At 42.5% G+C, this 25,219-nt stretch overlaps 2 protein-coding genes across 2 annotated transcripts in view; both read left to right on the top strand.

Annotated features, from left to right (window-relative positions):
- The window catches only part of cssa29h8orf34 (chromosome ssa29 C8orf34 homolog), a 173,471-nt gene that overhangs the window by 36,715 nt on the left and 111,537 nt on the right, over positions 1-25,219 (top strand). Inside the window, exons 2-3 of the mRNA XM_014181035.2 lie at positions 1,515-1,659; positions 4,995-5,123. Of these exons, the coding sequence (XP_014036510.1) occupies positions 1,515-1,659; positions 4,995-5,123 (274 nt within the window). The remainder of the gene's footprint in view (positions 1-1,514; positions 1,660-4,994; positions 5,124-25,219) is intronic.
- Positions 15,466-24,794, top strand: LOC123731535 (uncharacterized). Its single transcript, XM_082970620.1, has 5 exons — positions 15,466-15,634; positions 16,707-17,189; positions 22,007-22,063; positions 23,085-23,567; positions 24,432-24,794. The coding sequence occupies exons 2-5, from the start codon at positions 16,723-16,725 to the stop codon at positions 24,562-24,564; spliced, it is 1,140 nt and encodes a 379-aa protein (XP_082826746.1). The 5' UTR covers positions 15,466-15,634; positions 16,707-16,722; the 3' UTR covers positions 24,565-24,794.

Genomic DNA, 25,219 nt, shown 5'->3' with positions numbered 1-25,219 from the left:
TTGGCCGTGTGTTTTGGGTCATTGTCATGCTGGAATACCCATCCACGACCCATTTTCAATGCCCTGGCTGAGGGAAGGAGGTTCTCACCCAAGATTTGACGGTACATGGCCCCGTCCATCGTTCCTTTGATGCGGTGAAGTTTTCCTGTCCCCTTAGCAGAAAAACACCCCCAAAGCATAATGTTTCCACCTCCGTGTTTGACGGTGGGGATGGTGTTCTTGGAGTCATAGGCAGCATTCCACCTCCTCCAAACACAGCGAGTTGAGTTGATGCCAAAGAGCTCCATTTTGGTCTCATCTGACCACAACACTTTCACCCAGTTGTCCTCTGAATCATTCAGATGTTCATTGGCAAACTTCAGACAGGCATGTATATGTGCTTTCTTGAGCAGAGGGACCTTGCAGACGCTGCAGGATTTCAGTCCTTCACGGCGTAGTGTGTTACCAATTGTTTTCTTGGTGACTATGGTCCCAGCTGCCTTGAGATCATTGACAAGATCCTCCCGTGTAGTTCTGGGCTGATTCCTCACCGTTCTCATGATCATTGCAACTCCACGAGGTGAGATCTTGCATGGAGCCACAGGCCAAGGGAGATTGACAGTTCTTTTGTGTTTCTTCCATTTGCGAATAATTGCACCAACTGTTGTCACCTTCTCACCAAGCTGCTTGGCGATGGTCTTGTAGCCCATTCCAGCCTTGTGTAGGTCTACAATCTTGTCCCTGACATCATTGGAGAGCTCTTTGGTCTTGGCCATGGTGGAGAGTTTGGAATCTGATTGATTGATTGCTTCTGTGGACAGGTGTCTTTTATACAGGTAACAAACTGAGATTAGGAGCACTCCCTTTAAGAGTGTGCTCCTAATCTCAGCTCTTTACCTGTATAAAAGACAACTGGGAGCCAGAAATCTTTCTGATTGAAAGGGGGTCAAATACTTACTTCCCTCATTAAAATGCAAATCAATTTATAACGTTTTTGACATGCGTTTTTCTGGATTTTTGTTGTTGTTATTCTGTTTCTCACTGTTCAAATAAACCTACCATTAAAATTATAGACTGATCATTTCTTTGTCAGTGGGCAAACGTACAAAATCAGCAGGGGATCAAATACTTTTTTCCCTCACTGTACCTGGTCTGCCCTCTCTTTTTTCTCAATCGGAATTCATCCCACGCTCACCTTCTCATCTCCTCCATCTGTCTAACTGCTTTCTATTCTCCCCATCTATCTCCTTCTCTCTCTGTCTCTCTGTCTCTCTCTCTCTGTCTTTCTCTGTGTCTGTCACTTTCTCTCTATCTGTCTCTCTCTGTCTCTCTCTCTGTGTCTCTCCCACTCTTAATTTCCCCTTTCTTTCTTTCTTTCTTTCTTTCTTTCTTTCTTTCTTTCTTTCTTTCTTTCTTTCTTTCTTTCTTTCTTTCTTTCTTTCTTTCTTTCTTTCTTTCTTTCTTTCTTTCTTTCTCTCTCTCCTCCCCTGTCTCTCTGTCCATCTGTCTGACGTGTCTCTGTTCTGTCCTGCTAGGAGATGATGACCAGTCTGATAAGCGAGACCCCAGATCACCCTATTCCTTTTCTCATCAATCACCTGCAGACCAAGCAAGGCAGCCCCGGCAAGCTGCACAGAACACTGTCGGGCTCCGCCGCACTGTGGGCCCAGAGCTCTGCAGGTAGGAACACACACACATACACACACAGACCCACACGCAGATCCTCACATAATGTGCAATATTATACGTATATGCATATGCACACAATCACGCACACATGTACCACACATACAGTGCATTCGGAAAGTATTCAGACCCTTTCACTTGTTCGCCATTTTGTTACGTTACAGCCTTATTCTAAAATTGATTAAATCATTTTCCCCCCTCAATCTACACACAATACCCCATAATGACAAGAAAAACACGTTTTTAGAAATGTTTGCAAATGTATAAAAAACTGAAATATCACATTGATATACAGTACCAGTCAAAAGTTTGGACACACCTACTCATTCAAGGTCATCTGATGCATCACTCTCCTTCTTGGTCAAATAGCCCTTATACAACCTGAAGTTGTGCTGGGTGATTGTCCTGTTGAAAAACAAATGATAGTCCCACTAAGTGCAAACCAGATGGGATGGTGTATCACTGCAGAATGCTGTGGTAGCCATGCTGGTTAAGTGTGCCTTGAATTCTAAATAAACCACTGTCAGTGTCACCAGCAAAGCACCATCACACCACCTCCTCCATGCTTCACGGTGGGAACCACACATGCGGAGATCATCTGTTCAGCTACTCTGCATATCACAAAGACACAGCGGTTGGAACCAAAAATCTCAAATTTGGACTCATCAGACCAAAGGACCGATTTCTACCAGTCTAATGCCCATTGCTCGTGTTTCTTGGCCCAAGCAAGTATCTTCTTCTTATTGGTGCCCTTTAGAAGTGGTTTCTTTGCAGCAATTTTACCTTGAAGGCCTGATTCACACAGTCTCCTCTGAACAGTTGTTGTTGAGATGTGTCTGTTACTTGAACTCTGTGAAGCATTTATTTGGGCTGCAATTTCTGAGGCTGGTAACTCTAATGAACTTATCCTCTGCAGCAGATGTAACTCTGGGTCTTCCATTCCTGTGGCGGTCCTCATGAAAGCCAGGCTCATCATAGCGTTTGATGGTTTTTGCAACAGCACTTGAAAAAAACGTTCAAAGTTTTTACATTTTTTCTGGATTGACTGACCTTCATGTGTTAAAGTAATGATGGACTGTCATTTCTCTTTGTTTATTTGAGCTGTTCTTGCCATAATATGGATTGGTATTTTACCAAATAGGGCTATCTTCTGTATACCACCCCTACCTTGTCACAACACAAATGATTGGCTCAAATGCATTAAGAAGGACAGAAATTCCACAAATTAACTTTTAACAAGGCCCACCTGTTAACCTCTCTGGGCTAGGTGGCACCAAATCTTCCCACCTACGTAACAGCCAGTGTAATCCTGTGGCGCGTTATTCAAAAACCTCAAAAATGCAAAAACTTCAATTTTTCAAACATATGACTATTTTACACCATTTTAAAGACAAGACTCTCGTTAATCTAACCACACTGTCCGATTTCAAAAAGGCTTTACAACGAAAGCAAAACATTAGATTATGTCAGCAGAGTACCCAGCCAGAAATAATCAAACACCCATTTTTCAAGCTAGCATATAATGTCACATAAACCCAAACCACAGCTAAATGTAGCACTAACCTTTGATGATCTTCATCAGATGACAACCCTAGGACATTATGTTATACAATACATGCATGTTTTGTTCAATCAAGTTCATATTTATATCAAAAACCAGCTTTTTTGCATTAGCATGTGACTAGCATGTGACTAGCATTCCCACCGAACACTGCCGGTGAATTTACTAAATTACTCACGATAAACGTTCACAAAAAGCATAACAATTATTTTAAGAATTATAGATACAGAACTCCTCTATGCACTCGATATGTCCGATTTTAAAATAGCTTTTCGGTGAAAGCACATTTTGCAATATTCTCAGTAGATAGCCTGGCATCACAGGGCTAGCTATTTAGACACGCAGCAAGTTTAGCACTCAGCAAAGTCACATTTACTATAAGAAAAATGTTATTACCTTTGCTGTCTTCGTCAGAATGCACTCCCAGGACTTCTACTTCAATAACAAATGTTGGTTTGGTCCAAAATAATCCATCGTTATATCCAAATAGCGGCGTTTTGTTCGTGCGTTCAAGACACTATCCAAAGTGTAAATAAGGGTCACGAGCATGGCGCAATTCGTGACAAAAAAATTCTAAATATTCCATTACCGTACTTCGAAGCATGTCAACCGCTGTTTAAAATCCATTTTTATGCAATTTTTCTCGTAAAAAAGCGATAATATTCCGACCGGGAATCTGCATTTAGGTAAACAGAGGAAAGAAAATAAAGCATTCGGTCGACTCGGGCACGCGCCTAAGCCCACAGTACTCTGATCGGCCACTTGCCAAACGCGATAAAGTGTTTCAGCCAGAGCCTGCCTCGATATCCTTTAGCTTTTTCCCGGGCTCTGAGAGCCTATGGGAGCCGTAGGAAGTGTCACGTTATTGCAAAGATCCTCAGTCTTCAATAAAAAGAGCCAAGATAAACACAACTTGTCAGACAGGCCACTTCCTGCATGGAATCTTCTCAGGTTTTGGCCTGCCGTATGAGTTCTGTTATACTCACAGACACCATTCAAACAGTTTTAGAAACTTTAGGGTGTTTTCTATCCAAAGCCAATAATTATATGCATATTCTAGTTACTGGGCAGGAGTAGTAACCAGATTAAATCGGGTACGTTTTTTATCCAGCCGTGTCAATACTGCCCCCTAACCCTAACAGGTTAATTGAAATGCATTCCAGGTGACTACCTCATGAAGCTGGTTGAGAGAATGCCAAGAGTGTGCAAAGCTGTCATCATGATTTATTTAACACTTTTTTGGGTACTACATGATTCCATATGTGTTATTTCATAGTTTTGATATCTTTACTATTATTCTACAATGTAGAAAATAGTACAAATAAAGAAAAACCCTTGAATGAGTAGATGTGTCCAAACCTTTGACTGGTACTGTGAATGTTCAGACCCTTTACTCAGTACTTTGTTGAAGCACCTTTGACAGCGATTACAGCCTTGAGTCTTCTTGGGTATGACGCTACAAGCTTGGCACACCTGTATTTGAGGAGTTTCTCAGATTCTTCTCTGCAGATCCTCTCAAGCTCTCAGGTTGGATGGGGAGCATCGCTGCACAGCTATTTTCAGGTCTATCCAGAGATGTTAGATTGGGTTTAAGTCTGGCCTCTGTCTGGGCCACTCAAGCCACTCCTGCATTGTCTTGTCTGTGTGCTTAGGGTTGTTGTCCTGTTGGAAGTTGAACCTTCACCCCAGTCTGAGGTCCTGAGCACTCTGGAGCAGGTTTTAATCAATGATCTCTCTGTACTTTGCTCTGTTCATCTCCTCCCAGCAGAGAGTAAAGGACGTCGTGACTTCAGGAGTAATGAGAAGCCCTGGCAGATCCATCCTAAGAAACCCAAGAAGTCTAAGAGTGATCTGGCTGTGTCTAACATCTCCCCTCCCTCACCAGAGTCCAAGTCCCGTGAGTGTATCTGTATTTGAATGCTGTGTATCTGTGAGAGCCTCTGTATCGGCCTTCTCTAGTCCAACAGACTGTTGTAGAGGTTTGCATAGGAACCGTTCACCCTTTACGTTGATACCTGCTGTACCTTAAGTATTCACCTCATTGCTTTCAGCCTTCCCTTTTATACACCTATATAACCTTTAACAGTCCTGTCAGTACCTCTGTCATTACAAATTGATGACGGAACCTCTCGGCAGCAGATGTAGCAGGTGCCAACCCTGCCTATCTTTTCTGAACAAAGTCCATCGACAGTAATACAAATACCAGAAAGCTTTCTTTGCTTTTGGTGTGACAGACACATCAGGTCTTAGTGAAGGTGGTGTCACGGCACAGCGCTTACAATCTCCCCTAAACTCCAGCAAGCTGAACTACAGGTTTGAGTACGAACCGTTCATCCATTGCATTGATACCTGTTGTACCCCAATTATTCACCTCATTAGTTTCAATCTCCCCTTTTAATTGGATGTAATTTCCCATTAAATTAGTCATGGTTTAACTGTGCTAGAGCCAGATGAGTACACTACCGGAGGGTCTATAGCACAGATAACTGAGGGGATGGAATCTGAACGAGAGAGAGAGAGAGAGATGGGTCAGAGAGAAAAAGAGAGATTGAGATGGAGTGAGAAACTTCAATAATTCAGTATTGCTCTCTGTCTCTGCCAGTCCCAGGCTATTTCAGGCTGTGGTCAGACCATTGCTCACGAGGAAATGAATGTGAGGATCTGTCTCTATCTCCGTGTCTGTGTGTGTCTACTCTGGTGGCCCTGATTCTGAAGCTTTTCCAACATAAAACACTATACCTTAACTGGCAGTAAAGAGACAGAGCTGTGCTCCTCTCAAAGCTGCACCAGAATATAATGGGAGATGTTTTTAAACATACATTCCCAGCGGGAATCAAATGCACAATTCTGACATTTCAAGCTCCATGCCTTACTAACTGAGCCACAATGGACCACAGGATACCTTCTTATACGATGTGCATTTCAGTCATGAAACATACACTGAGTGTACAAAGCATTATGAACACCTGCTTTTTTCCAGATGAAAGCTATGATCCCTTATTGATGTCACTTGTTAAATCCACTTCAAGTCAGTGTAGATGACGAGGAGGAGACGGGTTAAAGAAGGATTTTTAAGCCTTGAGACAAATGAGACATGGATTGTGTATGTGTGCCATTCAGACGGGGGGGGGGGTATCTCTGTATTTGACTTATAGTAACTTATCATAAAAGAACTGAGCTTTCTCTATGTAAGGGTGCTCTACTGTGTTCTGCTCCACGTGCAGGCTTACATCCACTATCAGAGAGATATTACACCTTTGTCTTTCCGTTACTACCACAGTCCAGAGAAGGGGTTGAATGGAGCTGAAGGGTGGGACTAATAACAACAAGATACCAAATGTAAAACATACGGGGTCTGTAAAATGTATATAGGTTCAGAACTTTTGTGAAATAGCACAGTTACAAATATATGGCAAATCAAACTGGATGGACATCATAAATAGAGGAAGGCCAGGACAAAAACAAACATAATATAACTATTGTAAAATACATTGTGTCTGTAAAATGTATATAGCATGTATAAGCTGGAAGTAGAAGCCTCAGTGTTGTTGTCCATTAGTTTACTCCAATTAGGGGATGGGTGGAAGGGTTAAAGGAAAATAATAAAGGAAAATATATTTCAAAAAGATATGTATATTTATATATGTATATATGTATGTGTATTTGTATGTGTATGTTTGTCTATATGTATGCATGTTTATATATGTATATGTGGGTATGTGTATATATGTACAGTCGTGGCCAAAAGTTTTGCGAATGACACAAATATTAATTTCACAAAGTCTGCTGTAACACTTTGGGCTTTGTGGGTGTGGAGTCAGGCGCAGGAAGCAGGAAAATGTTTGGTACAATATGTCATTTAATAAGTACTGAAAACTGAGGAAATATGTCCAAACACAACAGGGCGAAACAATAACCCCAAAGTCCAAAATACATGTACCACAAAACATACAAAGTGACGACACGTAACAAGCCCGCACACAGAACAGGTGGAGAGGCGGGGTTAAATAATAAAACGAATTACTAATGGGAAACAGGTGTAACTCATAAAGACATAACTAACAGAAAAACGAAAAAGGGATCGATGGCAGCCAGTAGGCCGGTGACGACGACCGCCGAGCGCCACCCGAACAGGGAGAGGAACCGCCCTCGGCAGTAGTTGTGACAGTACCCCCCCCCCGACGCGCCGACACCAGCCTCGAGGTCGACCCGGAGGACGAGGCGCAGGGCGATCCGGATGGAGGCGATGAAAATCAACTAACAATGATGGATCCAGTATGTCCCCCACCAGGACCCAGCACCTCTCCTCCGGACCGTACCCCTCCCAGTCCACGAGGTACTGCAGGCCCCCCACCTAGCGTCTTGAGTCCAGAATGGAGCGTACTGTATACGCCGGGCCCCCCTCGATGTCCAGGAGGGGGCGGAGGGACCTCCGGCACCTCACCGTCTTGTAGGGGACCACCGGCCTGAGGAGAGACACATGAAACGAGGGGTTAATACGATAATAAGAAGGGAGTTTTAATCTATAACACACCTCGTTTATTCTCCTCAGGACTTTGAAGGGCCCTACACGCTGCGGACCCAGCTTCCGGCAGGGCAAGCGGAGGGGCAGGTTTCGGGTTCGAGAGCCAGACCCTGTCTCCCGGTGCGAATATGGGAGCCTCACTGCGGTGGCGGTCAGCGCTCCTCTTTTGCCTTTCTCCTGCTTGTTTAAGGGATTCCTCCACAGCTCTCCAGGTGTCCCTGGAGCGCTGTACCCAATCCTCCACCGCAGGAGCCTCGGTCTGACTCTGATGCCATGGTGCCAGGACCGGCTGGTAGCCTAACACACACTGGAAAGGCGACATGTTAGTGGATGAGTGGCGGAGTGAATTTTGCGCCACCTCAGCCCAGGGTAAATACCTCGACCACTCACCTGGCCGGTCCTGGCAGTACGACCGCAGAAACCTACCCACCTCCTGGTTCTCTCTCTCCACCTGCCCATTGCTCTCGGGGTGATAACCGGAGGTCAAGCTAACCGAGACCCCCAGACGCTCCATAAACGCCCTCCATACATGGGACGTGAACTGGGGACCCCGATCAGAGACGATGTCCTCCGGCACCCCGTAATGCCGGAAGACATGGGTGAATAGAGCCTCCGCAGTCTGTAGGGCCGTAGGGAGACCGGGCAACGGGAGGAGACGGCAGGACTTAGAAAACCGATCCACAACTACCAGAACCGTGGTATTCCCCTGAGACGGGGGAAGATCGGTAAGAAAGTCCACCGACAGGTGAGACCACGGCCGTTGTGGAACGGGGAGGGGTTGTAACTTCCCTCTAGGAAGGTGCCTAGGAGCCTTACTCTGAGTGCATACCGAACAGGAAGAGACATAAAACCTCACGTCCTTAGCCAAGGTGGGCCACCAGTACTTCCCCCTAAGGCCTTGCACTGTCCTCGCCACCCCAGGATGACCCGACGAAGGTAGCGTATGAGCCCATCGAATCAATCGATCACGAACACCAAGCAGAACGTATTTACGACCGGTAGGACAATTTGAAGGCGCAGGCTCCATTTGCAACACCCGCTCAATGTCCGCGTCCACCTCCCATACTACTGGTGCTACCAGCTTAGAGGCTGGAAGGATGGTAGTAGGATCGATGGGCCTATCCTCAGTGTCATAGAGGCGGGACAGCGCGTCAGCCTTAGTGTTCATAGAGCCTGGTCTATATGACATCCTGAACTGAAATCGGGTGAAAAACAAGGCCCACCTTGCCTGACGCGGATTCAGTCTCCGGGCTGCCCGGATATACTCCAGGTTCCAGTCGTCAGTCCAGAGGAGAAAAGGGTGTCTAGCCCCCTCAAGCCAATGTCTCCACACAGTCAGAGCCTTAACCACAGCTAACAACTCACGGTCCCCCACATCATAGTTACGCTCCGCCGGACTGAGCTTCTTAGAAAAGAAAGCGCAGGGGCGGAGTTTCGGTGGCGCACCCGAGCGCTGTGATAGAACGACACCCACCCCAGCCTCGGATGCGTCCACTTCCACTATGAACGGCAAAGAGGGGTCCGGGTGCGCCAACACGGGCGCATCAGTGAACAGCGCTTTCAACTGGTTGAAGGCTCTGTCCGCTTCAGCCGACCACCGCAAACGCACCGGTCCCCCCTTCAAAAGTGAGGTAACGGGAGCCGCAACTTGGCCAAAACCCCGGATAAACCTCCGGTAGTAATTGGCAAAACCCAAAAACCGCTGCACCTCCTTCACCGTGGTGGGAGTCGGCCAATTACGCACAGCATTAACACGATCACACTCCATCACCATCCCTGAGGTGGAAATGCGATAACCCAGGAAGGAAACGGCTTTTTTGAAGATCTCACATTTCTCAGCCTTGACGTATAGATTATGCTTCAGCAGTCTACCAAGCACTTTGCGCACTAGAGACACATGCTCGGCACGTGTGGAGGAGTAAATAAGGATATCATCGATATACACAATCACTCCCTGCCTGTGCAGGTCCCTAAGAATCTCATCCACAAAAGATTGAAAGACGGCTGGAGCATTCTTCAACCCATACGGCATGACGAGGTACTCATAGTGGCCCGATGTGGTACTAAATGCGGTTTTCCACTCGTCTCCCTTCCGAATATGCACCAGATTATAAGCGCTCCTGAGATCCAGTTTCGTGAAAAAACGCGCTCCGTTTAAACGATTCCACTGCGGTAGCAATGCGAGGTAGCGGGTAACTGAACCCCACTGTGATAGAATTGAGACCTCTATAATCAATGCATGGACGCAAACCTCCCCCCTTTTTTCACGAAAAAGAAACTCGAGGAGACAGGTGAAATGGAGGGCTGAATGTACCCTTGCCCCAGAGCTTCCGTGACATATGTCTCCATAGCCAATGTCTCCTCCTGGGACAATGGGTACACGTGACTCTTAGGAAGCGCAGCGTTATCCTGGAGGTCTATCGCACAATCCCCCGGTCGATGAGGTGGTAATTTAGTCGCCTTCTTTTTACAGAAGGCGAGAGCCAAATCGGCATACTCAGGGGGAATGCGCACAGTGGAAACCTGGTCTGAACTCTCCACCGACGTGGCACCAATGGAAACACCTAGACATCTACCTGAACACTCCTCTGACCATCCCTGGAGAATCCCCTGTTTCCACAAAATCTTAGGATTGTGACTAGCTAACCAGGGCACCCCCAGCACCACTGGAAACGCAGGTGAGTCGATAATAAAGAAACTAATTTGTTCCTTATGATTCCCCTGCGTTACCATGTCCAGTGGCACCGTGGTCTCCCTGATCAGCCCTGACCCTAATGGTCGGCTATCTAAGGAGTGCACGGGGAAAGGGGAATCTAACGGTACCAGCGGAATTCCCAACTTAAGGGCTAGTCCGCGATCCATAACGTTCCCAGCTGCGCCTGAATCGACTAGCGCCTTATGCTGGGAAAAGGGAGCAAAATCAAGGAAAAAAATTAAGACAAACACGTGACCAACAGAGGATTCTGGGTGAGTGTGGTGCTGACTCACCTGGGATGAATGAGGAGTGTTCTGCCTGCCCTCTCGACTCCCAGAGGGACCCCCCCAGCACTGATCGGCCGTGTGTCCTCGTCGACCACAATTGGTGCAGGAGGGGCGCCCTCCTCCGGTTCCCCTTGTGTAAGGTCTGTCGTCAGGAATGGACCAAGGCGCAGCGGGAATGTGGATACTCATATTTTTAATAAACACAAGTAAAGCATCCACAGGAAAAAAAACAATAAACACAACAGGAACAGTTTTGCAGGCACACAAAACGCAGTGCAAAAACAACTACCCACAACCCCAAGGAAAAACACACACTACTATATAGGACTCCCAATCAAAGGCAACTCAACACACCTGCCTTCAATTGGGAGTCCAACAACCAACTCACACGTAACACAAACTCTCTGCCACGTCCTGACCAAAACTAATACAATTGCTCCCTCTGCTGGTCAGGACGTGACAGTACCCCCCCCCCCCCCCCCCCAAAGGTGTATTGACACGGCTGGATAAAAAACGTACCCGATTTAATCTGGTTACTACTCCTGCCCAGTAACTAGAATATGCATATAATTGGCTTTGGATAGAAAACACTCCAAAGTTTCTAAAACTGTTTGAATGGTGTCTGTGAGTATAACAGAACTCAAATGGCAGGTCAAAACCTGAGAGATTCCTTTACAGGAAGTGGCCTGTCTGACCATTTATTGTCTTTCTTTGACATCTCATTCCATTACAAAGGATCTCTGCGGTAACGTGACACTTCCCACGGCTCCAATAGGCTCTCAGAGCCCGGGAAAAACCTGAATGTCATCATTCCAGCCCCAGGCTGAAACACATTATCGCCTTTCTCAAGTGGCCGATCAAGGGACTGTGGGCTTAGGCGCGCCCCCGTCTTTGTGTTTTTTCCTCTGTTTACCGAAAAGGAGATTCCCGTTCGGAATATTATTGCTTTTTTACGAGATAAATTGCATAAAAATTGATTTTAAACAGCGGTTGACATGCTTCGAAGTACGGTAATGGAATATTTAGAATTTTTTTGTCACGAATTGCGCCATGCGCACGACCCTGATTTACCATTTCGGATAGTTTCTGGAACGCACGAACAAAACGCCGCTATTTGGATATAACGATGGATTATTTGGGACCAAACCAACATTTGTTATTGAAGTAGAAGTCCTGGGAGTGCATTCTGACGAAGACAACAAAGGTAATAACATTTTTGTTATAGTAAATCTGATTTTGGTGAAGGCTAAACTTGCCGGGTGTCTAAATAGCTAGCCCGTGATGGCTGAGCTATGTACTTAGAATATTGCAAAATGTGCTTTCACCAAAAACCTATTTTAAAATCGGACATATCGAGTGCATAGAGGAGTTCTGTATCTATAATTCTTAAAATAATTGTTATGCTTTTTGTGAACGTTTATCGTGAGTAATTTAGTAAATTGTTAGTGGAGCCAGTGGAATCCCGTGGCGCATTATTCAAATACCTTAGAAATGCTATTACTTCAATTTCTCAAACATATGACTATTTTACACCATTTTAAAGACAAGACTCTCGTTAATCTAACCACACTGTTCGATTTCAAAAAGGCTTTACAACGAAAACAAAACATTAGATTATGTCAGCAGAGTACCCAGCCAGAAATAATCAGACACCCATTTTTCAAGCTAGCATATAATGTCACATAAACCCAAACCACAGCTAAATGCAGCACTAACCTTTGATGATCTTCATCAGATGACAATCCTAGGACATTATGTTATACAATACATGCATGTTTTGTTCAATCAAGTTCATATTTATATCAAAAACCAGCTTTTCACATTAGCATGTGACGTTCAGAACTAGCATACCCACCGCAAACTTCCGGTGAATTTACTAAATTACTCACGATAAACGTTCACAAAAAACATAACAATTATTTTAAGAATTATAGATACAGAACTCTTTTATGCAATCGCTATGTCCGATTTTAAAATAGCTTTTCGGTGAAAGCACATTTTGCAATATTCTGAGTAGATAGCCCAGCCATCACGGGCTAGCTATTTAGACACCCACCAAGTTTAGCCCTCACCAAAGTCAGATTTACTATAAGAAAAATTGTATTACCTTTGCTGTTCTTCGTCAGAATGCACTCCCAGGACTTCTAATTCAATAACAAATGTTGGTTTGGTTCAAAATAATCCATAGTTATGTTCAAATATCCTCTGTTTTGTTCGTGCGTTCAAGACACTATCCGAAGGGTAAAGAAGGGTGACGCGCCCAACGCGTTTCGTGACAAAAAAATTCTAAATATTCCATTACCGTACTTCGAAGCATGTCAACCGCTGTTTAAAATAAATTTTTATGCCATTTTTCTCGTGAAAAAGCGATAATATTCCGACCGGGAAATCCTGTTTTAGTTCAAAGACAGAGAAAATAGAAACATGGGGTCGCCTCGTGCACGCGCCTCAGTCTCATTGTACTCTGATCGACCACTTACCAAAGGCGCTAATGTTTTTCAGCCAGGGGCTCCAAATACATCATTCAGCTTTTTCCCGCCTTCTGAGAGCCTATGGGAGTCATAGGAAGTGTCACGTTACAGCAGAGATCCTCAGTTTTGAATAAAGAGAGTCAAGAAGCCCAAGAAATTGTCAGACAGGCCACTTCCTGGAAGGAATCTTCTCAGGTTTTTGCCTGCCATATGAGTTCTGTTATACTCACAGACACCATTCAAACAGTTTTAGAAACTTAAAGGTGTTTTCTATCCAAAGCCAATAATTATATGCATATTCTAGTTTCTGGACAGTAGTAATAACCAGATTAAATCGGGTACGTTTTTTATCCGGCCGTGCAAATACTGCCCCCTACCCCCAACAGGTTAAATAATAAAACGAATTACTAATGGGAAACAGCTGTAACTCATAAAGACATAACTAACAGAAAAACGAATCGATGGCAGCTAGTAGGCCGGTGACGACGACCGCCGAGCGCCACCCGAACAGGGAGAGGAACCGCCCTCGGCAGTAGTCGTGACATCTGCTGCCTCAGTTTGTATGATGGCAATTTGAATATACTCCAGAATGTTATGAAGAGTGATCAGATGAATTGCAATTCATTGCAAAGTCCCTCTTTGCCATGCAAATGAACTGAATCCCCAAAAAACATTTCCACTGCATTTCAGCCCTGCAACAAAAGGACCAGCTGACATCATGTCAGGGATTCTCTCGTTAACATAGGTGTGTGTGTTGACGAGGACAAGGCTGAAGATCACTCTGTCATGCTGATTGAGTTCGAATAACAGACTGGAAGCTTCAAAATCAAAATGCTTGGAATCATTGTTCTTCCTCTGTCAGCCATGGTTACCTGAAAGGAAACACGTGCCATCATCATTGCTTTACACAAAAAGGGCTTCACAGGCAAGGATATTTCTGCCAGTAAGATTGCACCTAAATCAACCATTTATCGGATCATCAAGAACTTCAAGGAGAGCAGTTCAATTGTTGGGAAGAAGGCTTCAGGGCGCCCAAGAAAGTCCAGCAAGCGCCAGGACCGTCTCCTAAAGTTGATTCAGCTGCGGGATCGGGGCACCACCAGTACAGAGCTTGCTCAGGAATGGCAGCAGGCAGGTGTGAGTGCATCTGCACGCACTGTGAGGTGAAGACTTTTAGAGGATGGCCTGGTGTCAAGAAAGGAAGCAAAGAAGTCACTTCTCTCCAGGAAAAACATCAGGGACAGACTGATATTCTGCAAAAGGTACAGGGATTGGACTGCTGAGGACTGGGGTAAAGTCATTTTCTCTGATGAATCCCCTTTCCGATTGTTTGGGGCATCCGGAAAAAGGCTTGTCCGGAGAAGACAAGGTGAGCGCTACCATCAGTCCTGTGTCATGCCAACAGTAAAGCATCCTGAGACCATTCATGTGTGGGGTTGCTTCTCAGCCAAGAGAGTGGACTCACTCACAATTTTGCCTAAGAACACAGCCATGAATAAAGAATGGTACCAACACATCCTCCGAGAGCAACTTCTCCCAACCATCCAGGAACAGTTTGGTGACGAACAATGCCTTTTCCAGCACCATAAGGCAAAAGTGATAACTAAGTGGCTCGGGGTACAAAATATCGATATTTTGGGTCCATGGCCAGGAAACTCCCCAGACCTTACATGTAATCCCATTGAGAACTTGTGGTCAATCCTCAAGAGGCGGGTGGACAAACAAAAACCCACAAATTCTGACAAACTCCAAGCATTGATTATGCAAGAATGGGCTGCCATCAGTCAGGATGTGGCCCAGAAGTTAATTGACAGCATGCCAGGGCGGATTGCAGAGGTCTTGAAAAAGAAGGGTAACACTGCAAATATTGACTCTTTGCATCAACTTCATGTAATTGTCAATAAAAGCCTTTGACACTTATGAAATGCTTGTAATTATACTTCAGTATTCCATAGTAACATCTGACAAAAATACCTAAAGACACTGAAGAAGCAAACTTTGTGAAAATTAATATTTGTGTCATTCTCAAAACTTTTGGCCACGACTGTGTATATATATAAATATATATATTTACCCCAAAAATATATGGGGGATTGGAAATGATGCAGACAATTACATTGATGGAAGCAACAATCTATCCGCAATATTTAAGCTGATCCACCCTTTAAAAAAAAAGACAGAGAGCAAGAGAGAGAGAGCGAGGAGGAGGGGGAAACTGTTTAGTCTCCCCTCTCATCCTTATATGAACCTTGATCATGTGATATCCTGTATGACAGAAAATGAAACTTAAAAGCAGACCCTCATTCGTTTGCATATTGCCCAAACGACACACCATTGTCATAACTTCCTTGAGAACTGTTCTAAAGTAATCTGTTGAATCACTCTTACCTTATCTGTACCCTGAGATCAACAACACCTAGACAACATTAGGTAAGTACTTTATCCATCTAATCGTGATCATACTTGATAAGTTTTACATCTTGGTTTCAATATTCCGACTGCATTTTGGTTATTTTTGGAATCTGTCGATGAGCAGTTTGTTTAGGATGTCCTTTGCCTTGACTATTTTAAATCCTCTCTGTAAAATGTGCATATGATCAAAGAGTAGGTCACCAACAAAAAAGCGAAACAATTGAATGAATGCATACCATGACATTTTCATATAAACATTTTGAACCTTACGTTTTTTGTTTATAATGTTGTGAAAATAATGGAGATTTGTTACCGTCACCCATAGAAGTTAAGCTACATATGTAGGATTTTAACTCGAGCCAGTTTGCTACAGCAGGATAATAATCCTGCAGCAACAGGAAATTTGAATTATTATGTGGATTATAATAATTGGACAATTTTGTAGGTGTCGATAAATGTTTTGTTAGGGGAAATCAAGTCTGAAATGTCAAAGTGGAAATTACAAACTTTAGATGCCTTTTTAAAACTCAAATACACTACAAGTTTACATTTCCTGCTGTGAAGGAAAATTCTCAGCAACAAAAAAGTTTGCCAAAATGTTGTGTGAACAGACCTTTGATGGGGGAGGTGCTCAAGGTTTAAAAAAAAAGCCACACTCACTCATCACATATTGTAGGGTAAACAAGCTAGAACCACAGATGAAAGGGAGGTAGTGAAAGTATCTTTGCTAGAATCACTACTGTGGTGGGCTATATCAGCTCATCATCCCAAATGCAGATGAATCAGCTAGTTAGTTATGCTTTCAAAACAAGCTAACTAGTCTTTACTTGATTTAAATCTGTTCTGCTACTGACAAACAGTCAAACTGCAGCTGCCCCTTTTCCTGTCCCTGATCCTGAGACGACACATGGTAGCAACCCTAAGTAACCTACTAAAACACCACCAATCAAAAGGGCACTGTTTTAATAGTAGGGACAAAGTGCAGGTGCTCCAGTACCCCTAGGACTCTATCTGTACATGTACCTGACTGACCATATCATTAGGGTGTAGTACCTCTCTCACGTCGCTGACAGTCCTGTCTTCTTTACAGCAGCATTTACACAACCATGTGGGCAGAAGATGACTTCACTCTTCCCTCTGGGTCAGTGCGACTGGGCCTATCTGAACCACAAGATGACAATACCTACGTCATGTACCACGGCACCTCTTGGCTGGCCGCAAATGAAATCCTGAACACTGGTTTTCGTCAGTCTCATGGTGGTATGTTGGGGCGTGGAGTGTACCTGAGCCGAGACCTGATGAAGGCAAGCAGGTACCCCCTGGATCTTCCTGAACATCGGAGGGTTGTCATCCGAGTCAATGTCAATGTGGGCAAGGTGAAAAGAATTGACTATCAGTATCATCCTCTGCAGACAACCTGGCATGAGAACGGTTACGACACCGCCTGGGTCCCTCCTAACTGTGGTATGGTGAAGAGTGGTCTAGAAGAGGACTGTGTCTGGAATCCAAAACGCATCACTGTCTTAGGTACCATCCAGCCTAATATGCAACAGCCCCAGTGTCATTCACGCTGGTGATGAAGGGATGGATAATGTGTAACAATATGAAAAGAAAATACATTGAATGTATTTCAACAGTATGTCATTTAGTCTCATTGACTAAAACAACAGTTGATTTTGACCAATAAATTGTTACAACAATAAACCGTCATCTCTTGTTATGTCATTGATCAACATTCCATTATCATGACGTTTCCTATGCCATGACAGAGAGAACATTTACAAGAAAACGAAACTATGGTAGCTCACCATTTCTTCTCCTGACTGCAGGGCGAGGTCTAAGAGATCAAGATAAAAGCAGATAATCTATAAATATACTGTAGGTACACTGATTATGGGTGAATCACTCTATTCATTTCAACAAACAAAAATAAAGGTATGAACATACGGTTTACATACATGTGTCTATTATTATTCAACATACTGTTAACATACAGTGCATGTGTCATTCCTCGTTTGTTTCTAGTCTTTCTATGCTACTGTTACAGTTGACCATTACAATGGAAAAAGGTATGAAGGAGAAGAGAAAAATAGAGAGAGGAAGGAAGGAAGGAAAGAAGGAAGCAAGATAAAGGAAAGGGAGGAGAGGAAGAACAGCAAAGACTAAACATGCCTCTGCTAACTTGTATGTGTGTTAAGACTCCGTTTGACTCATGTTGGAAATGAATTCACACTAAATAACAACAGATAAAATCCTCCTATTCTTCCTCAAAACAAAATGTCAAAAAGGTAGATTAAATACCTGTGTACTCTCCAGGTTTATAACTTAACATGGACATCCCCCTACTGTTGAATACTTCTAGTAATCCAGTGGATTTCAGTCATGAAACATATACATGAAACATACTGTACATGAAACATACATAACACATGGTATCACTGTATCTTTGTAGAACACGTTTAGTACTGTACTTTACACAGATGGCTGATGCAATTCAAAGTAGTCATCCATACAGTAGTAATGTTCAGAGATACAACACAGTACAGTGATGTATGAAGGAGAGGCACTCACTTCTCAGGAACATAGAAGGGCAGAATCCATCAAACTATTGTGTATAACATAACAAAACCAAGGTCGTGATTTGGATCAAGTAAAATAAATCGTATATTAGGATAAGCAAGTTCCTAAATTGTAAAAATACTGTCTTTCACCAGTATTGTACAGTTGTTTGTTTGTTTATGTCTGACATTATGAAAAGAAAAATAGATTGAATGTATTTCAACAGTATGCAATTTAGACTAATTGACTAAGACAACAGTTGATTTTGACCAATAAGTTGTTACAACAATAAACCATCATCTCTTGTTATGTCATTGATCAACATTCCATTCTCATGACGTTTCCTATGCCATGACAGAGAGAACATTTACAAGAAAACGAAACTATGGTAGCTCACCATTTCTTCTCCTGACTGCAGGGCGAGGTCTAAGAGATCAAGATAAAAGCAGATAATCTATAAATATACTGTAGGTACACTGATTATGGGTGAATCACTCTATTCATTTCAACAAACAAAAATAAAGGTATGAACATACGGTTTACATACATGTGTCTATTATTATTCAACATACTGTTAACATACAGTGCATGTGTCATTCCTCGTTTGTTTCTAGTCTTTCTATGCTACTGTTACAGTTGACCATTACAATGGAAAAAGGTATGAAGGAGAAGAGAAAAATAGAGAGAGGAAGGAAGGAAGGAAAGAAGGAAGCAAGATAAAGGAAAGGGAGGAGAGGAAGAACAGCAAAGACTAAACATGCCTCTGCTAACTTGTATGTGTGTTAAGACTCCGTTTGACTCATGTTGGAAATGAATTCACACTAAATAACAACAGATAAAATCCTCCTATTCTTCCTCAAAACAAAATGTCAAAAAGGTAGATTAAATACCTGTGTACTCTCCAGGTTTATAACTTAACATGGACATCCCCCTACTGTTGAATACTTCTAGTAATCCAGTGGATTTCAGTCATGAAACATATACATGAAACATACTGTACATGAAACATACATAACACATGGTATCACTGTATCTTTGTAGAACATGTCTAGTACTGTACTTTACACAGATGGCTGATGCAATTCAAAGTAGTCATCAATACAGTAGTAATGTTCAGAGATACAACACAGTACAGTGATGTATGAAGGAGCAGCACTTACTTCTCTGGAACATAGAAGGGCAGAATCCATCAAACTATTGTGTATAACATAACAAAACCAAGGTCGTGATTTGGATCAAGTAAAATAAATAGTATATTAGGATAAGCAAGTTCCTAAATTGTAAAAATACTGTCTTTCACTAGTATTGTACAGTTGTTTGTTTGTTTATGTCTGACATTATGAAAAGAAAAATAGATTGAATGTATTTCAACAGTATGCAATTTAGACTAATTGACTAAGACAACAGTTGATTTTGACCAATAAGTTGTTACAACAATAAACCGTCATCTCTTGTTATGTCATCAATCAACATTCCATTATCATGACTTTTCCTATGTCATGACAGAGAGAACATTTACAAGAAAATGAAACTACAGTAGCTCACCATTTCTTCTCCTGACTGCAGGGCGAGGTCTCAGAGATCAAGATAAAATACGATCATCTATATATTAATATACTGTAGGTACAATGATTATGGGTGAATCACTGTATTCATTTCAACAAACAACAAAATAATAATCATTTGTGTAAACAATATTTGTGCCTATTGCGTACATTGCGCAATAAAATATGTTCAAAACACACTACAAATCATGACCATTACGGCAGCACAATCTCGTCTTTTATCATGTTTAATAGCTTCATCTCCCAGGAAATTAAGGCATCAACATACAGTTTACATACTGTACATGTATAAAATGTCATTTCTCGTTTGTTTCTAGTCTTCCGATGCCACTGTTACAGTTGACCATTATAATGGAAAGAGGTAGGAAGGAGAAGAGAAAAATAGATAGAGAAAGGAAGGAAGGAAGGAAGGAAGGAAGGAAGGAAGGAAGGAAGGAAGGAAGGAAGGAAGGAAGGAAGGAAGGAAGGAAGGAAGGAAGGAAGGAAGGAAGGAAGGAAGGAAGGAAGGAAGGAAGGAAGGAAGGAAGGAAGGAAGGAAAGGGAGGAGAAGAACAGCAAAGACTAAACATGAGTCTGCTAACTTGTGTGTTAAGACACCGTTTGAATCATGCATGCAATGAATTTACACTAAATAACAACAGATAAAATCCTCTTATTCTTCCTCAAAACAAAATGTCAAAAAGGTAGATTAAATACCTGTGTACTCTCCAGGTTTATAACCTTAACATGGACATCCCCCTACTGTAGAATACTTCTAGTAATCCAGTGGATTTCAGTCATGAAACATATACATGAAACATACTGTACATGAAACATGCATAACACATGGTATCACTGTATCTTTGTAGAACACGTCTAGTACTGTACTTTACACAGATGGCTGATGCAATTCAAAGTAGTCATCAATACAGTAGTAATGTTCAGAGATACAACACAGTACAGTGATGTATGCAGGAGCAGCACTCACTTCTCAGGGACATAGAAGAGCAGAATCCATCAAAATAGTTTTAGATTACTGCTTCAGATGACTTTCTAGAACATTTAGTAGTGGCCCTGCTTTCACCCACCCATTTCCTGCCCCTATTTGAGATCATTTCAAAGGTATGTATTTTTCATAAGGGTCTAATACTGTATGTCCTGATGAATATAGATCTCTCTCCATTATCGTCAGACAGTAAAGTCTACAATCAGAACTGCTCATGTAATCCAAAACTCTGTGTGTGTGTTTGTGTGTGTCTGATGGATTATTACTACAGATGTCGGATCTTTACTTGATCATTTTTTTGTCGCTGAGAATTTTCCTGCTGCATCAGGAAATTCAAATGAGCTCCATGAGTCCCTGAAAAAGAGCAGTTCTCCTTCGCTCCATGCTGGGCATTCAAGTGAATAGGATCACGGTTCACCATCAAATTAATGTTCTCTCTTGCTTGCTTAAACGCTACGCCTAGGTCCTAGTTCTGTAACATTCAAATGTACAAAAATGTATCTGAAAAGCAGCCAGACACATCATCAACCAAAAAATGTACATAGCTTAATAACAATATAGATAATGGTCTCCACTAGCCTACAATATACAAGTGTTAAGTGTATGGTAAGGTCAGAATTGAGTTCAATTGTGGTCTCCACTATGCTGTTTTTCTCTCGGTTCCTGAAGCTTTTCCAATATCAAACACTATATCTCAACTGCCAGTCTGGCATTGAAGAGACAGAGTTGTGCTCCTCTCTGCACCAGAATATAATGGGTTGAGATACACCTTTACAAGCTCTTGCCATTTAGCTGATGCTTTTTTCTGTGCACATATTGGTATTGGTGGCCCTAGCGGGAATAAAACTCACAATCCTGGCGTTCCAAGTGAAACTCCCTACATGACCACAGGATACCCTTATCCTATTTGGAGTCCGTTGGTTGTGTCTTAGTGGATTTCAGTCATGAAACATACATAGGATCTCTGCATCTGAGAGAGAGAGAGAGAGAGAGAGAGAGAGAGAGAGAGAGAGAGAGAGAGAGAGAGAGAGAGAGAGAGAGAGAGAAAGAGAGATTGAGAGAGAGAGAGAGAGAGAGAGAGAGAGAGAGATAGAGAGAGAGAGAAGGGTGTAAACTATTAGTAAATCTGCCCCCTTTCATCTTTATATTTACCTTGGCCATGTGATAACCTGTTTGATGGGAAAGAAAATGTGCAACTAGAACCTCATTCGTTTGCATATTAACGACACGCCCTTGTCATAACTTCCTCTAGAACTGGTATAAAGTCATCCGTTGAATCACTCTACCATACCTGTACCCTGAGATCAACATCATCTACACATACAGATCTGTCATTAGGTAAGTACTTTATCCAACTAATCGTTGATCAAACTTGCTAAGTTTTACATTTTGTTTCTGACATTCCAACATTGCATTTTGGTTATTTTTGGAATCTGTTGATGAGCAGTTTGTTTAGGATGTCCTTTGCCTTGACTATTTAAGTCTCTAAATCCTCTCTGTAAAATGTGCATATGATCAAAGAATAGGTCACCAACAAAAAAGCTAAGCAATTAACCGAATGCATACCATGACATTTTCATATAAAAATGAATTTGTTTATAATGTTGTGAAAATAATGGATATTTGTTACTGTCACCCAGAACAGTTAAACTACTACACGACATGTCCCTCAGACGGCATAATAATATAGACTAGCCACAGGGTCGTGAACAGACCTTTGATGGGGGAGGTGCTCAAAGTTTAAAAAAGCCACACTCAGTCATCACACATTGTAGGGTAAACAAGTTAGAACCACAGATGAATGGGAGGAAGTAAAAGTATCTTTGTTAGAATCACTACTGTGGTGGGCTATATCAGTTGATCATCCCAAATGCAGATGAATCAGCTAGTTAGTTATGCTTTCAAAACAAGCTAACTAGTCTTTACTTGATTTAAATCTGTTCTGCTACTGACTAACAGTCAAACTGCAGCTGCCCCTTTTCCTGTCCCTGATCCTGAGACGACACATGCTAGCAACCCTAAGTAACCTACTAATGGCAGTAATCATTTCACACTCACCACCCAGCGCTGTAGATCACTCCTCCATGCAGGTAGAAGGGTGGGGAGGGGACTTTTTTAAAGATTCATGAGTTTATGAGAACATCTAGTTTGATGGGCAATTTGTTACATGTAAAATAACAAGAGAGAAAATAAATTAGTTTAAAAACACCACCAATCAAAAGGACAATGTTTTAATAGTAGGGACAATTGGCTCTTGCTCCAGTACCCCTAGGACTCTATCTGTGCATGTACCTGACTGACCATATCATTAGGGTGTAGTACCTCTCTCACGTCGCTGACAGTCCTGTCTTCTTTACAGCAGCATTTACACAACCATGTGGGCAGAAGATGACTTCACTCTTCCCTCTGGGGCAGTGCGACTGGGCCTATCTGAACCACAAGATGACAATACCTACGTCATGTACCACGGCACCACTAGGCTGGCCGCAAATCAAATCCTGAACACTGGTTTTCGTCAGTCTTCTCGTGGTATGTTGGGGCGTGGAGTGTACCTGAGCCGAGACCTGCAGAAGGCAAGCAGGTACCCCGTGGAACTTCTTGAACATCAGAGGGTTATCATCCGAGTCAATGTCAATGTGGGCAAGGTGAAAAGAATTGACAATAAGTATCATCCTTTGCGGACAACCTGGCATGAGAACGGTTACGACACCGCCTGGGTTCCTCCTAACTGTGGTATGGTGAAGAGTGGTCTAGAAGAGGACTGTGTCTGGGATCCAAAACGCATCACTGTCTTAGGTACCATCCAACCAAAAAGGCAGCAGCGTCCGCATCAGGAATGCAGGTGAAGAAGGGATGCCATGGTTATTTTGGGAATCTGTTGATGAGCAGTTTGTTTAGGATGTCCTTTGCCTTGACTATTTTAAATCCTCTCTGTAAAATGTGCATATGATCAAAGAGTAGGTCACCAACAAAAAAGCTAAACAGTTGACCGAAGGCATACCATGACATTTTCATGTAATCATTTTGCACCTTACAGTTTTTGTTTATAATGTTGTGAAAAGAATGGAGATTTGTTACTGTCACCCATAAAAGTTAAGCTACTTCCCAAAATGTCCCTCAGACGGCATAATAATATAGACTAGCCACAGGGTCGTGAACAGACCTTTAATGGGGGAGGTGCTCAAAGTTAAAAAAAAGCCATACTCACTCATCACATATTGTAGGGTAAACAAGCTAGAACCACAAATGAATGGGAGGAAGTGAAAGTATCTTTGCTAGAATAACTACTGTGGTGGTCTATATCAGTTGATCATCCCAAATGTAGATCTTCCCTGATCCTGAGACGACACATGGTAGCAACCCTAAGTAACCTACTAATGGCAGTATTCATTTCACACTCACCACCCAGCGCTGTAGATCACTCCTCCATGCAGGTAGCAGGGTGGGGAGGGTACTTTTTTAAAGATTCATGAGTTTATGAGAAATAATGTAGTTTGATGGGCAATTTGTTACAATTAAAGTAACAAGAGAGAAAATAAATTAGTTTAAAAAACACTACCAATCAAAAGGGCACTGTTTTAATAGTAGGGACAAAGTGCAGGTGCTCCAGTACCCCTAGGACTCTATCTGTACATGTACCTGACTGACCATATCATTAGGGTGTAGTACCTCTCTCACGTCGCTGACAGTCCTGTCTTCTTTACAGCAGCAGTTACACAAACATGTGGGAAGAAGATGACTTCACTCTTCCCTCTTGGGATTTTTGTAGAGGCAGAACCAACGCCAGGATGGGGTGCTGCCACATCGGAGGCAGGGGAAATACTGTTTTCTGGTTTTGACCGTCAGTATCATCCTCTGCGGACAACCCGGAATGAGAACCTCTTCGATTTCATCCAGCGAAATATGCAACAGAACTAGGGTCATTCATGCTGGTGATGAAGGGAGGATAATGTGTAACAATATGAAGAGAAAAATACATTGAATGTATTTCAACAGTATGTAATTTAGTCTCATTGACTAAAACAACAGTTGATTTTGACCAATAAATTGTTAGAACAATAAACCGTCATCTCTTGTTATGTCATTGATCAACATTCCATTATCATGACTTTTCCTATGCGACGCCAGATAGAACATTTACAAGAAAACGAAACTACGGTAGCTCACCTTTTCTTCTCCTGACTGCAGGGCGAGGTCTCAGAGATATTCGCATATATTCTTGTACTCTAGGTACAATGATTATGGTGAATCAATCTGTTCATTTCAAGAAACAAGAAAACAAACAACAAAAATAAACGTTTGTGAAAATATTATTTGTGCCTATTGCTCACTTTGAGCAACGAAATATGTTACACTGCAGAAAAGCCAGAATAGATTTTTTCTCTCCATAGGAAAACAAGTCGTGTTTCTTTTTTTTGTTAAGATTATTATTCTTTTTTTGTTAACAATACAGAACATACTCATACAAAATACAACATACAGATCCACACAAAC

This window comes from Salmo salar, chromosome 29 (assembly GCF_965601325.2).
Source record: "Salmo salar chromosome 29, fSalSal1, whole genome shotgun sequence".
Lineage (NCBI taxonomy): Eukaryota > Metazoa > Chordata > Actinopteri > Salmoniformes > Salmonidae > Salmo > Salmo salar.
The sequence above is the reverse complement of the archived record's forward strand: the minus strand, read 5'-3'. Positions and strand labels throughout refer to the sequence as shown.

Excerpts from the sequence above, each read along its gene's own strand:
- LOC123731535 (XM_082970620.1), top strand. The coding sequence starts at position 16,723 with ATGTGGGCAGAAGATGACTTCACTCTTCCCTCTGGGTCAGTGCGACTG. Across the intron at positions 17,190-22,006 it reads CCCCAGTGTCATTCACGCTG|TCTACCATACCTGTACCCTG; the intron begins GTGATGAAGGGA and ends CCGTTGAATCAC. Across the intron at positions 22,064-23,084 it reads ACATACAGATCTGTCATTAG|CAGCATTTACACAACCATGT; the intron begins GTAAGTACTTTA and ends TCTTCTTTACAG.